Source organism: Nicotiana tabacum, chromosome 24 (assembly GCF_000715075.1).
Source record: "Nicotiana tabacum cultivar K326 chromosome 24, ASM71507v2, whole genome shotgun sequence".
Classification (NCBI taxonomy): Eukaryota; Viridiplantae; Streptophyta; class Magnoliopsida; order Solanales; family Solanaceae; genus Nicotiana; species Nicotiana tabacum.
The window spans coordinates 13,848,705-13,862,861 of NC_134103.1; the positions used below are offsets into that span (position 1 = coordinate 13,848,705).

At 32.6% G+C, this 14,157-nt stretch overlaps 2 protein-coding genes across 7 annotated transcripts; one reads left to right on the forward strand and one right to left on the reverse strand.

The window, feature by feature from the left end:
- Positions 1-2,823: 2,823 nt before the first annotated feature.
- Positions 2,824-7,327, forward strand: LOC142178563 (transcription initiation factor TFIID subunit 11-like). Of its 5 annotated transcripts, none has more exons than XR_012706813.1 (4): positions 2,824-3,019; positions 5,102-5,426; positions 6,149-6,264; positions 6,371-6,459. XR_012706813.1 is itself a non-coding variant. In XM_075248357.1 (3 exons), the coding sequence occupies exons 2-3, from the start codon at positions 5,110-5,112 to the stop codon at positions 6,699-6,701; spliced, it is 648 nt and encodes a 215-aa protein (XP_075104458.1). In that variant the 5' UTR covers positions 2,824-3,019; positions 5,102-5,109; the 3' UTR covers positions 6,702-7,327. The 5 variants fall into 5 exon arrangements, 3 of the variants coding, with proteins under 3 accessions (XP_075104458.1, XP_075104459.1, XP_075104460.1); XR_012706814.1 differs by having other exon boundaries at positions 2,825-3,019; positions 6,152-6,264; XM_075248357.1 differs by lacking the exon at positions 6,149-6,264 and having other exon boundaries at positions 6,371-7,327.
- A 930-nt stretch (positions 7,328-8,257) lies between these two features.
- On the reverse strand, positions 8,258-12,615 carry LOC107831783 (transcription initiation factor TFIID subunit 11-like). Of its 2 annotated transcripts, XM_075248361.1 has the most exons (4): positions 12,451-12,615; positions 10,053-10,377; positions 9,021-9,108; positions 8,258-8,474 (listed from the first exon to the last, which is right to left on the reverse strand). In XM_075248361.1, the coding sequence occupies exons 2-4, from the start codon at positions 10,367-10,369 to the stop codon at positions 8,367-8,369; spliced, it is 513 nt and encodes a 170-aa protein (XP_075104462.1). In that variant the 5' UTR covers positions 10,370-10,377; positions 12,451-12,615; the 3' UTR covers positions 8,258-8,366. The 2 variants fall into 2 exon arrangements, with proteins under 2 accessions (XP_075104462.1, XP_075104461.1); XM_075248360.1 differs by lacking the exons at positions 8,258-8,474; positions 12,451-12,615 and having other exon boundaries at positions 8,554-9,108; positions 10,053-10,478.
- Positions 12,616-14,157: the final 1,542 nt, after the last annotated feature.

Genomic DNA, 14,157 nt, shown 5'->3' on the forward strand with positions numbered 1-14,157 from the left:
AAAAAATAAATAAATCAAATAATATCGTACAAATACATATACTAATTAAATTTCTCATGTACGAAAATTTAGTTAATAAATAGAACTCATAATTTCATAATGAAAAAAACAAATATATAAAGAAACTATTAGGATATTATACATAAGATAATATATTATATATAAAACACATTTTATTAATTATTAAAAATATTAGTATATTTTATATAAAAATAATAAAAGGCTTATCTCTTTATGCTTTTGATGGATTAAAAATTATAATTTAGTAAAAAATGATATTATTTAAATTTTTAGTAAATATAAAATGAGAAAACTAATCAAATTTTATAGTAGAAATGAATGTACAAAAAGAGGTGGATAAAGATAATTTTATAATATTTATATTTTGAATTAATTAATAAACAAAATATAAATAAATAACACTCAAGAAAATTATTGATAAATTTAGATAATTGAAGAATTTTAAACAGTATAACATAAATATAAAAATATATTTTTCTAGAATAAGAAAATATATACGTATGTTCTACTAGAAGAGAAGTAATATCAAAATATTAAGCCAATTGACAAATTAATAAAAAAACACATTACAAAATGTATAGTACTAAGTATTTGCTAATTTAATAAAAAATAAATAAGGAATAAATAATTTATTTGATTACTATAATATTTTGTATCCTTTGATTTTGTATAGATTTTATTATATTTATGTATACTACATTAAATAATAAAATAGTATAACTATTATTTATTAAAATAATATGATATATTAGATCATAATTTTATAAAATTAATATTCCGTCAAATTATCCGCGCATTGTGCGGGTTCTAGCACTAGTTGTACTAATTAGAAAAGTTACAGTTATTTGATTTTGTAAGTTTCTTCCTTTTTAGTTTTTTCGTTTCGTGATAAATTAAGAAACACAGTATTGCAGGGGTGTTCTACGGTACTCTAGTGCAACTCCAACAACAAGTAACAAGCATACCCAGTATTATCCCACACCGTGGGGTTTGGGGAGGGTAGTGCGTACGCAACCTTACCCCTACCTTGTGAGGACTCCATTGTACGTTAATGTTTAATTTGCTTGACAATATTTGTTTACATTCTCTTACTATTATTTTGCTGATTTATTTAAACAAAAGATATTCATGTATACATGAGATGTGTATCTCATGTGTATCAATCTATCCCTTATGTATCTCATATATATCCATATATACATAAGATATCGCATAAATTTTTATATTCGATTTCAACTACAAATTTTGACTTCAAACCCTCCAATCTTTCTCAAATTTTGTATATTGTCTCATCAAGTGGTGTTCTACGGTACTCTAGTGCAACTCCAACAACAAGCAACAAGCATACCCAGTATTATCCCACACCGTGGGGTCTGGGGAGGGTTGTGTGTACGCAACCTTACCCCTACCTTGTGAGGACTCCATTTGTAGTGAAACTCCATTGTACGTAAATGTTTAATTTGCTTGACAATATTTGTTTACATTCTCTTACTATTATTTTGCTAATTTATTTAAACCAAAGATATTCATGTATACATGAGATGTGTATCCCATGTGTATCAATCTATCCCTTGTGTATCTCATATATATCCATATATACATAAGATATCGCATAAATTTTTAAATTCGATTTCAACTATAAATTTTGACTTCAAACCCTCTAATCTTTCTCAAATTTTGTATATTGTCTCATCAATATGTTTCAACGAATTTCAGTCATACCCAAAAAAAAAAAAAAATTGCCTTGGTTTTTGAATGTTTTATATTATTCGTTATGAATTTTGATTCAAAACTAGTCTAAATGATTTTTAATTTTCCTGAAATTTTGTATATTATCTCATCTATGTGTTTTAATTAAATTCTAATCATACTCATCGGAAAAAAAATCTTTTTTGTCTTAGTTTTTTGAATATTTGATATCCTCCGTAATGAATTTTGACTCCAATCTGAATCATCTCCAGTTTTCCTCAAATTTTATTTTTTTTAACCTCATTTATGTGTTTTCAATGAATTTAAAATACCTTTTGAAAAAAACTATCTTTTTGCCTAGATCTTTTGACTATTTTATATCATTCATAACGAATTTTGACTCCGGAATAGTCTAAATCACATCTAATTTTTTTCAAATTTTATTTTTTACCTCATTTATTTGTTTTCAATTAATTTTAACCATACTCATTAATTTTTATTTTGCCTAAATTTTTTTGAATGTTTTGTGTCATTCGTAATAAATGTTGACTTCAAGCAAATCTAAGTCACCTCTAATTTTTCTCAAATTTTGTATACTACCTCATATATGTGTTTTCAACGGATTCCGACTATATCCATTGAAAAAATTTCTTTTGCATTGATTTTTTAAATGTTATATATCATTGGTAATTTTTATATGGTTATTTTTAGTAGCATGACTTAATGGTTATTTTTAGTAGCATGACTTAATGGCTAGTTATTGGTAAGTAATGTCTATTTGTAACTTATTCTTGTAGTTTTTTTAATCTCTACAACATCTGGTAACCGCTTTGAGCGATCTCATTTAAGACAACTTTAATTTTTAAAAAGTATTTAAAATATAATTAATTTTGACAAAACTCAAACTTTTTATTCTTTTTCAGACATTTGTATATACTTAAAACGTTAAACTCTACCCCAATCTATTGAACTACATTCAAACTTCATATTTGGCGGTGTACAATTAATTTTGAGACGGTTATACTTTAAAAAATTTATAAATTTCACCAATCAAAATTATTTTAATTTATAAATCTGACTTTTTTTTCAACTTTAAATAGAGATCTTAAAATGGCGATTTTGTGCACTTCCCAAACTAAAGACCACGACCCATGAGCTGACCCGAATTCAAACCCACGAACCCAAAGCCCGTTCAATTTCTTCAAAACAGCGGAACCCATCTCATATACTCGCCGACACGGCGCGCCATTCCGAATCATCTTTGCGAGGGTTCAGAATTACGATATTTTGGGTCCCTTTGCTTTCAAAGGTTTTGATTTTCCTTTCTATTTATATATTTAGAAGATTTATACTCATTCTTGATTAGTTTGTGTGCATGTAATATTATAGTAGGATTAATTGAATGGTGAATGCATTTCTCTACCACATTCTTGATTAGTATATGTCTGCTTGAATTGTTAGTGTGACTCTTATGATTGAAATGAGATGCAATTCTTTCCCTTTGTGAATTGTGACCTATAGGATTTACTCAGCCGTGATGTGTGGGTTAGGCGCACATTACAAGTTTGACTCTCCTGCAGACAAAAGCATGTCCTTTAAGTAGAGAAGGATAGGGGGGGGGGGGATTATCCACTGTTTTTCAAACAAAGCACCACTAAACCTCGGGGATTTCTTAGTTATCGAAAAAAAAAAGAAGAGGATTTCTTTGTATCTACACTCTGTTCAGACATGCTAAGATTCTGTGTTGCAATATTCTTGAATGATGTATGCAAATGTCTTACAGGGAATTTGGAGGTGCCAAACTACCCTAATCAACTAAGGAGTTGTGTAATTCACTTATATAACAATAACAACAACAACAATTATGTCTCAATCCCAAACAAGTTGGATTCATTTGCTAGTTATGCGGTGATTATAATGCAATGATTATTTTTGCGGTGATTAGTGATGAAGGGATAGTAATGTAATGCTTAGTGAAGGAATTGTTATACAGTCAGACCTCTCTATAACAACATCTTTATATAACAACACTTCACTATAAAAGCCAAGTTTTTCCGGAACCAAATTTCATGTTCTGTTATAATATATATATTTTCTATAACAACAATTCGCTATAACATCCAAAAATATCTGGAATAAACGAGGCTGTTATAGAGAGGTTTGACTGTACATGAATTACTTACTTTAAAAGGAAATTTTCGTCTTTAAATAGTTAATTCCCGTGTTGCTCATATACATAATCTTATTCTTAAGTTGGGAGGAGGGTAAAGCGGTAGGGCCATACCCTATGGAGTTTTCAACATATGCGCCAACGAGAGTCGGCCAAAAGCCTAAATTTATATGATTAAGTAGATGAAATTTGGTGAATAGTATAAAATGTTATTTTTAGAATCATGATGATATCTATACTAGCTGCGGTATGGTGGACTGGTAGTGTATATCAAAAACAAATGTTTTCTTTTTGCTTAAGTTTGGTGTAACATGGCTGTCGTAAATGTCTCTGTCCCCGATGCCTTGATTGACTTCATTAGCACATTACACAACCTGTAATATATTCCTTTTGTTTGTAACATTCCCGGCATCATTTTATGCTTTTTGCTGGTTTTATTTATTAATACAAAGTAACTCTTTACCGATCAAAAAAAGAACCATGATGATATCTCAAGACACTCTAGAACTAAAAGGAGATGCTTACAAAGGGTAAAAGATAAAGTGTGAATAATCAAAGGAAAGAAAAGTAAAGAATGATAGCATTCCTCTCTAATCTCTTTATACTATGTGCTAGGTTTTGCATCTTACTCTATTTTTCAAATTTTCTTTCAAGGAAACAACTACAATTATATAATCAAAAACTAACAGGGCAAGTGGGCAACTACTTGAAAATAAAGTGTGCAACTACTTTACCTTTTTGGTCTCGCTTGCTATAGTGCAGCGTTTCTTGTTTTTTTTCATGATTAGTTGACTACCTGCTTTTATGTTCTAGTCTCATTCATTTTTTTCTTCATCTAGAAATATAAATGGATGGTGTCGCTTCTAATCCAAAGTGCAACATAGTTCCTTTAACATTGTTGCTTCATCCTTTTGTTTACCTTCCTTTTGAATGCTTTAATCTTTTTTCATGCTTGCAATTGATCATGTGACTTGAGAATATCAGAGCTGTAAGAGTTCAATGCCATTAATTTATCAATCAACCTGGTTTGAGAGTTTCTCAGAACATCTATCATATGAGGTCCAAATCAAACTAGTTCTTATCTTTTTACCATGCTTGCCCCAAAAAAGGTTGCTAACATAATACACCAGTGTTCATGGTTGGAAGTTGGTTTATCTCAATCAAAATGGATGAATGATAAGTGTGGTGTACACTTCACCTGAATCTCACATTCTGGTGCAGTGAATTCCATGAAGCGATCTAAGGATCCTTTTGAAGCTGCTTTTGAGGGGCAGGACGACTCACTCCCTGAATCCCCTATTGGCATTGACGAGAATGAAGGCCAAGACCAAGCTGCAGTTGATGTTCATGTTCATGGAGGTGATGATGCTAATACCGGTTCTCGTGACAACCCTTCAGCATCTAGAGCTGCATCAGTCTCTGTTGGTACTACTGGTCCAATTAGCAAGCCCAAAGAGGAAGATGAGGAGGAAGAGGAAGAAAACATGGATGTGCAGTTAGGAAAATTCTCAGCAAGTAGTGATCCTGACAAAATGTCTAAGATGCAGTAAGTTTGTCAATTTATGTTATCAAATTTCTTGATTCTTTTTTGTTTTTAAGGATTTCAGTCATAGAGAATTGTCAGGATTGTATGGTATTATCTTGTTCCGTGATAGCTTCTGTGGCTGGTTGGAGCTGCCTAATAGTCGCTTTGCATACAAGAAAAGCCCCTTTTCATATCATTTGTTTTCTTCCCTCTCGTCTTTCTCCCCTTCCTTGTTTATTTGTTACTCAAACTATTAATTTAACTCTCTTCAGTATGTTGCGTACCCACAGGATATCTGCTCTATGAAAATTCTCAAAAACTATGTATCTATATCCAGAAGGTTGATGCTTATATTGAGATCTGTGAACAGATAAGACTATAAGATGCATCTTGCTTGATATAATACAGTTAAATACCAATAGAAAATATTAGTAGGTGTTAAATATTAAATTCACATTTTCAAATTAGCTCTATGCAAAAATTTATCCCCCAAAAGGAAAAAAAAGAGTAGCTCTATGTAAAACTTTATGAGGTGCCTCCTACTATAAAAAAAAAATACTTTTCTCCCAGCAAGTCTCTAAGTCTTTCTTGTATGAGCATTGTTAAGTGAGGGCAAAATGGGAAAGTAACTAATGGGAATAGTACATCGCAGCTTTATATATACCTGTTATGTTAAAGTTTTTTTTTTAAACCTCCTTGTTATGTAAGCTCCAATTAAGATAATATTTCTCTCCTATATTCAGCAGTTTTCGACCTGGTAATAATAATGTCACTATGACACTTCAAGAAAGAAGGTAGATATTTTTTTTGGATAAGGTAAGGTAGAAGAAAGGAGGTGGATATTGGCTTCGGAAAACTTGTACGTGGCTTTTTGTTGTCAAACTTTGTTATCTATTTTCCGTTCCTTTCAAATCAGTGAAAGCAAAAAAGGAGACCACATTTTTTTTTAATCATTTCTCTTTCAGGTCCATATTATCCCAATTTACGGAGGAGCAAATGAGTAGATATGAATCTTTTCGGAGATCTGGATTTCAGAAATTGAACATGAAGCGGGTATGTTTTGCCATTCTCCCCCTTTACCATATTTTATTTTCCTCAATTTCAAAGCCTGAATATGTTCTATATTATTGTACACAAAGTACAACAGATGATGTCTTGAGAGTGGTTCTCTCCTCTCCCTTAGCTTGTGCGTGTGTGTTTGTGGCCTTATTCATGTATGTGTTGCCTTATGTTTGCTTGGGCTGGGGAATGGAGTTAGACAAAAAGGAATATACTGAGAAAATGGGCAGAACTTAATTTTTCTATCTAATGTGACTTCATAATCAGTATTGTCCAGTCCTTCCACGGAGCCCTCATAACCAATAAACCACTTCCATTTTCTTTATATTCATCTCTGATACTCGCAAAATATTTCATCTCTTCGACTTGCATAGTTCCTAATATAGTAATTTTCTCCCTCCGTCTCCAACTCTCTATGAGAAGACTTTAATTTGGAAATTGTCTCACATGCAGTCTCATGCTAGTTTGCGTCTGATTTGTGTGAGTTCAGAGGGCCTTTTATCTGATATTTTCCCCTAACATTTAGCCCGTTTAAGCATTAAGTGTTGTCTTTCCGTAAGAATATAATGTCAAAATGACAAATTGTTAAAGATATATGTTGGAGAGAATATCTTTGTTCTCTATGGTCTTGTGGCCCATTGAGATGCTTACTTGTCTAATCTTATACTTTTCCTAGCATGATTTGGTATCATTTGTTTGAGTTGAGATGGCCTCATTACCAGATATTTGACCAATCCCTAACATTTAGCCCATTGAAGCAAAGTGTTTCGTCTTTCATTACAGACGTGATTCTCAGAAAATTGAGAATGAAACCAAATCTCTGTGAATATTATTGGGAAACATGAGGAACTTGTTGAAGCCTCAGGGCGTGAGATGTTTGCTTTTCCAGTTGGATAATTTGATGTTCTTAAGTACTCTCTCGTGAATCTTCTTCTGTGTTGTCAATGCAGTTGCTGACGAGCATCACCGGAAGTGCCAAGATATCTATTCCTATGACAATTGTGGTTTCTGGGATAGCGAAAATATTTGTTGGTGAGCTAATTGAAATAGGTCCATAGACATCTATAACTTCTTATAAGATGCTTACTGAAGCAAAATGTTTCATGATTTGGAAACAACAAGGGGTGTTGTTTCTGGCATGATTTTATTTTCTCCCCTAAACTTTATTTAGTTTCTTTTCTTTGAGCCTAGTGCACAGCTTCAAATATTTGGCCAAACTGCCATTGGTGTCTGATCAATTTGCGACAATCATGATTCAAAGCCTTAGAGCCCATATTGTCATATACTGTCCATGACTAAGCGTGTTGGTGGTTAAAATTTATTTGGAAACTTACCCCTATAAAGTACTAAAGAGTGGCATAAAATGTCTTAGGGATTCATCAAACAATACAATACAATACGATGTATTATTATGAAACGACATGTAACAACCATCCAAACAAGCTGTTAATATAGGCAATGCCAGTTAGTTGCTTGAAAATAGTACGGGCTAACTGGCATTGCCTATATTAACAGCTTGTTTGAATGGTTGTTACATGTCGTTTCATAATAATGCATCGTATTGTATTGTATTGTTTGATGAATCCCTAAGACATTTTATGCCACTCTTTAGTACTTTATAGGGGTAAGTTTCCAAATAAATTTTAACCACCAACACGCTTAGTCATGGACATTATATGACAATATGGGCTCTAAGGCTTTGAATCATGATTGTCGCAAATTGATCAGACACCAATGACAGAGTTTGACCAAATATTTGAAGTTGTGCACTAGGCTCAAAGAAAAGAAACTAAATAAAGTTTAGGGGAGAAAATAAAATCATGCCAGAAACAACACCCCTTGTTGTTTCCAAATCATGAAACATTTTGCTTCAGTAATCATCTTATAAAAAGTTATAGATGTCTATGGACCTGTTTCAATTAGCTCACCAACAAACATTTTCGCTATCCCAGAAACCACAATTGTCATAGGAATAGATATCTTGGCACTTCCGGTGATGCTCGTCAGCAACTGCATTGACAACACAAAAGAAGATTCACGAGAGAGTACTTAAGAACATCAAATTATCCAACTAGAAAAGCAAACATCTCACGCCCTGAGGCTTCAACAAGTTCCTCATGTTTCCCAATTATATTCACAGAGATTTGGTTTCATTCTCAATTTTCTGATATCACGTCTGTAATGAAAGACGAAACACATTGCTTCAATGGGCTAAATAATAGGGATTGGTCAAATATCTGGTAATGAGGCCATCTCAACTCAAACAAATGATACCAAATCATGCTAGGAAAAGTATGAGATAAGACAAGTAAGCATCTCAATGGGCCACAAGACCATAGAGAACAAAGATATTCTCTCCAACATATATCTTTAACAATTTGTCATGTTCTGACATTATATTTTTACGGAAAGACAACACGCACAAGCTAAGGGAGAGGAGAGAACCACTCTCAAGACATCATCCATTGTACTTTGTGTACAATAATATAGAACATATTCAGGCTTTGAAATTGAGGAAAATAAAAGATGGTAAAGGGGGAGAATGGCAAAACATACCCGCTTCATGTTGGATTTCTGAAATCCAGATCTCCGAAAAGATTCATATCTACTCATTTGCTCCTCCGTAAATTGGGATAATATGGACCTGAAAGAGAAATGATTAAAAAAAAATGTGGTCTCCTTTTTTGCTTTCACTGATTTGAAAGGAACAGAAAATAGATAACAAAGTTTGACAACAAAAAGCCACGTACAAGTTTTCCGAAGCCAATATCCACCTCCTTTCTTCTACCTTACCTTATCCAAAAAAAATATCTACCTTCTTTCTTGAAGTGTCATAGTGACATTATTATTACCAGGTCGAAAACCGCTGAATATAGGAGAGAAAAATTATCTAAATTGGAGCTTACATAACAAGGAGGTTTAGAAGAAAAACTTTAACATAACAGGTATATATATAGCTGCGATGTACTATTCCCATTAGTTACTTTCCCATTTTGCCCTCACTTAACAATGCTCATACAAGAAAGACTTAGAGACTTGCTGGGAGAAAAGTATTTTTTTTTGGTAGTAGGAGGCACCTCATAAAGTTTTACATAGAGCTACTCTTTTTTTTCCTTTTGGGGGATAAATTTTTGCATAGAGCTAATTTGAAAATGTGAATTTAATATTTAACACCTACTAATATTTTCTATTGGTATTTAACTGTATTATATCAAGCAAGATGCATCTTATAGTCTTATCTGTTCACAGATCTCAATAGAAGCATCAACCTTCTGGATATAGATACATAGTTTTTGAGAATTTTCATAGAGCAGATATCATGTGGGTACGCAACATACTGAAGAGAGTTAAATTAATAGTTTGAGTAACAAATAAACAAGGAAGGGGAGAAAGACGAGAGGGAAGGAAACAAATGATATGAAAAGGAGCTTTTCTTGTATGCAAAGCGACTATTAGGCAGCTCCAACCAGCCACAGAAGCTATCACGGAACAAGATAATACCATACAATCCTGACAATTCTCTATGACTGAAATCCTTAAAAACAAAAAAGAATCAAGAAATTTGATAACATAAATTGACAAACTTACTGCATCTTAGACATTTTGTCAGGATCACTACTTGCTGAGAATTTTCCTAACTGCACATCCATGTTTTCTTCCTCTTCCTCCTCATCTTCCTCTTTGGGCTTGCTAATTGGACCAGCAGTACCAACAGAGACTGATGCAGCTCTAGATGCTGAAGGGTTGTCACGAGAACCGGTATTAGCATCATCACCTCCATGAACATGAACATCAACTGCAGCTTGGTCTTGGCCTTCATTCTCGTCAATGCCAACAGGGGATTCAGGGAGTGAGTCGTCCTGCCCCTCAAAAGCAGCTTCAAAAGGATCCTTAGATCGCTTCATGGAATTCACTGCACCAGAATGTGAGATTCAGGTGAAGTGTACACCACACTTATCATTCATCCATTTTGATTGAGATAAACCAACTTCCAACCATGAACACTGGTGTATTATGTTAGCAAACCTTTTTTGGGGCAAGCATGGTAAAAAGATAAGAACTAGTTTGATTTGGACCTCATATGATATAGAGTTCTGCGAAACTCTCAAACCAGGTTGATTGATAAATTAATGGCATTGAACTCTTACAGCTCTGATATTCTCAAGTCACATGATCAATTGCAAGCATGAAAAAAGATTAAAGCATTCAAAAGGAAGGTAAACAAAAGGATGAAGCAACAATGTTAAAGGAACTATGTTGCACTTTGGATTAGAAGCGACACCATCCATTTATATTTCTAGATGAAGAAAAAAATGAATGAGACTAGAAAATAAAAGCAGGTAGTCAACTAATCATGAAAAAAAATAAGAAACGCTGCACTATAGCAAGCGAGACCAAAAAGGTAAAGTAGTTGCACACTTTATTTTCAAGTAGTTGCCCGCTTGCCCTGTTAGTTTTTGATTATATAATTGTAGTTGTTTCCTTGAAAGAAAATTTGAAAAATAGAGTAAGATGCAAAACCTAGCACATAGTATAAAGAGATTATAGAGGAATGCTATCATTCTTTCCTTTGATTATTCACACTTTATCTTTTACCCTTTGTAAGCATCTCCTTTTAGTTCTAGAGTATCTTGAGATATCATCATGGTTCTTATTTTGATCGGTAAAGAGTTACTTTGTATTAATAAATAAAACCAGCAAAAAGCATAAGATGATGCCGGGAATGTTACAAACAAAAGGAATATATTACAGGTTGTGTAATGTGCTAATGAAGTCAATCAAGGCATCGGGGACAGAGACATTTACGAAAGCCATGTTACACCAAACTTAAGCAAAAAGAAAATATTTGTTTTTGATATACACTACCAGTCCACCATACCGCAGCTAGTATAGATATCATCATGATTCTAAAAATAACATTTTATACTATTCACCAAATTTCATCTACTTAATCATATAAATTTAGGCTTTTGGCCGACTCTCGTTGGCGCATATGTTGAAAACTCCATAGGGTATGGCCCTACCGCTTTACCCTCCTCCCAACTTAAGAATAAGATTATGTATATGAGCAACACGGGAATTAACTATTTAAAGACGAAAATTTCCTTTTAAAGTAAGTAATTCATGTACAGTCAAACCTCTCTATAACAGTCTCGTTTATTCCAGATATTTTTGGATGTTATAGCGAATTGTTGTTATAGAAAATATATATATTATAACAGAACATGAAATTTGGTTCCGGAAAAACTTGGCTTTTATAGTGAAGTGTTGTTATATAAAGATGTTGTTATAGAGAGGTCTGACTGTATAACAATTCCTTCACTAAGCATTACATTACTATCCCTTCATCACTAATCACCGCAAAAATAATCATTGCATTATAATCACCGCATAACTAGCAAATGAATCCAACTTGTTTGGGATTGAGACATAATTGTTGTTGTTGTTATTGTTATATAAGTGAATTACACAACTCCTTAGTTGATTAGGGTAGTTTGGCACCTCCAAATTCCCTGTAAGACATTTGCATACATCATTCAAGAATATTGCAACACAGAATCTTAGCATGTCTGAACAGAGTGTAGATACAAAGAAATCCTCTTCTTTTTTTTTTCGATAACTAAGAAATCCCCGAGGTTTAGTGGTGCTAGTTTGAAAAACAGTGGATAATCCCCCCCCCCCCTATCCTTCTCTACTTAAAGGACATGCTTTTGTCTGCAGGAGAGTCAAACTTGTAATGTGCGCCTAACCCACACATCACGGCTGAGTAAATCCTATAGGTCACAATTCACAAAGGGAAAGAATTGCATCTCATTTCAATCATAAGAGTCACACTAACAATTCAAGCAGACATATACTAATCAAGAATGTGGTAGAGAAATGCATTCACCATTCAATTAATCCTACTATAATATTACATGCACACAAACTAATCAAGAATGAGTATAAATCTTCTAAATATATAAATAGAAAGGAAAATCAAAACCTTTGAAAGCAAAGGGACCCAAAATATCGTAATTCTGAATCCTCGCAAAGATGATTCGGAAGGGCGCGCCGTGCCGGCGAGTATATGAGATGGGTTCCGCTGTTTTGAAGAAATTGAACGGGCTTTGGGTTCGTGGGTTTGAATTCGGGTCAGCTCATGGGTCGTGGACTTTAGTTTGGGAAGTGCACAAAATCGCCATTTTAAGATCTCTATTTAAAGTTGGAAAAAAAGTCAGATTTATAAATTAAAATAATTTTGATTGGTGAAATTTATAAAATTTTTAAAGTTTAACCGTCTCAAAATCAATTGTACACCGCCAAATATGAAGTTTGAATGTAGTTCAATAGATTGTGGTAGAGTTTAACGTTTTAAGTATACACAAATATCGAAAAAAGAATAAAAAGTTTGAATGTATATATGGATATATATGAGATACACAAGGAATAGATTGATACACATGGGATACACATCTCATGTATACATGAATATCTTTGGTTTAAATAAATCAGTAAAATAATAGTAAGAGAATGTAAACAAATATTGTCAAGCAAATTAAACATTTTACGTAAAATGGAGTTGCACTACAATGGAGTCCTCACAAGGTAGGGGTAAGGTTGCGTACGCACTATTCACCCCACCCTACGGTGTGGGATAATACTGGGTATGCTTGTTGCTTGTTGTTGGAGTTGCACTAGAGTACCGTAGAACACCACTTGATGAGACAATATACAAAATTTGAGAAAGATTGGAGGGTTCGAAGTCAAAATTCGTAGTTGAAATCGAATTTAAAAATTTATGCAATATCTTATGTATATATGGATATATATAAGATACACAAGAGATAGATTGATACACATGGGATACACATCTCATGTATACATGAATATCTTTGGTTTAAATAAATCAGCAAAATAATAGTAAGAGAATGTAAACAAATATTGTCAAGCAAATTAAACATTAACGTACAATGGAGTCTTCACAAGGTAGGAGTAAGGTTGCGTATGCACTACCCTCCCCAAACCCCACGGTGTGAGATAATACTGGGTATGCTTGTTGCTTGTTGTTGGAGTTGCACTAGAGTACCGTAGAACACCCTTGCAATACTGTGTTTCTTAATTTATCATGAAACGAAAAAACTAAAAAGGAAAAAACTTACAAAATCAAACAACTGTAACTTTTCTAATTAGTACAACTAGTGTTAGAACCCGCACAATGCGCGAATAATTTGATAGAATATTAATTTTATAAAATTATGATCTAATATATCATATTATTTTAATAAATAATAGTTATACTATTTTATTATTTAATGTAGTATACATAAATATAATAAAATCTATACAAAATCAAAGGATACAAAGCATTATAGTAATCAAATAAATTATTTATTCCTTATTTATTTTTTATTAAATTAGCAAATACTTAGTGCTATACATTTAGTAATGTATTTTTTATTAATTTGTCAATTGGCTTAATATTTTGACATTACTTCTCTTCTAGTAGAACATACGTATATATTTTCTTATTCCAGAAAAATATATTTTTATATTTATGTTATACTGTTTAAAATTCTTCAATTGTCTAAATTTATCAATAATTTTCTTGAGTGTTATTTATTTATATTTTATTTATTAATTAATTCAAAATACAAATATTATAAAATTATCTTTATCCACCTATTTTTGTACATTCATTTCTACTATAAAA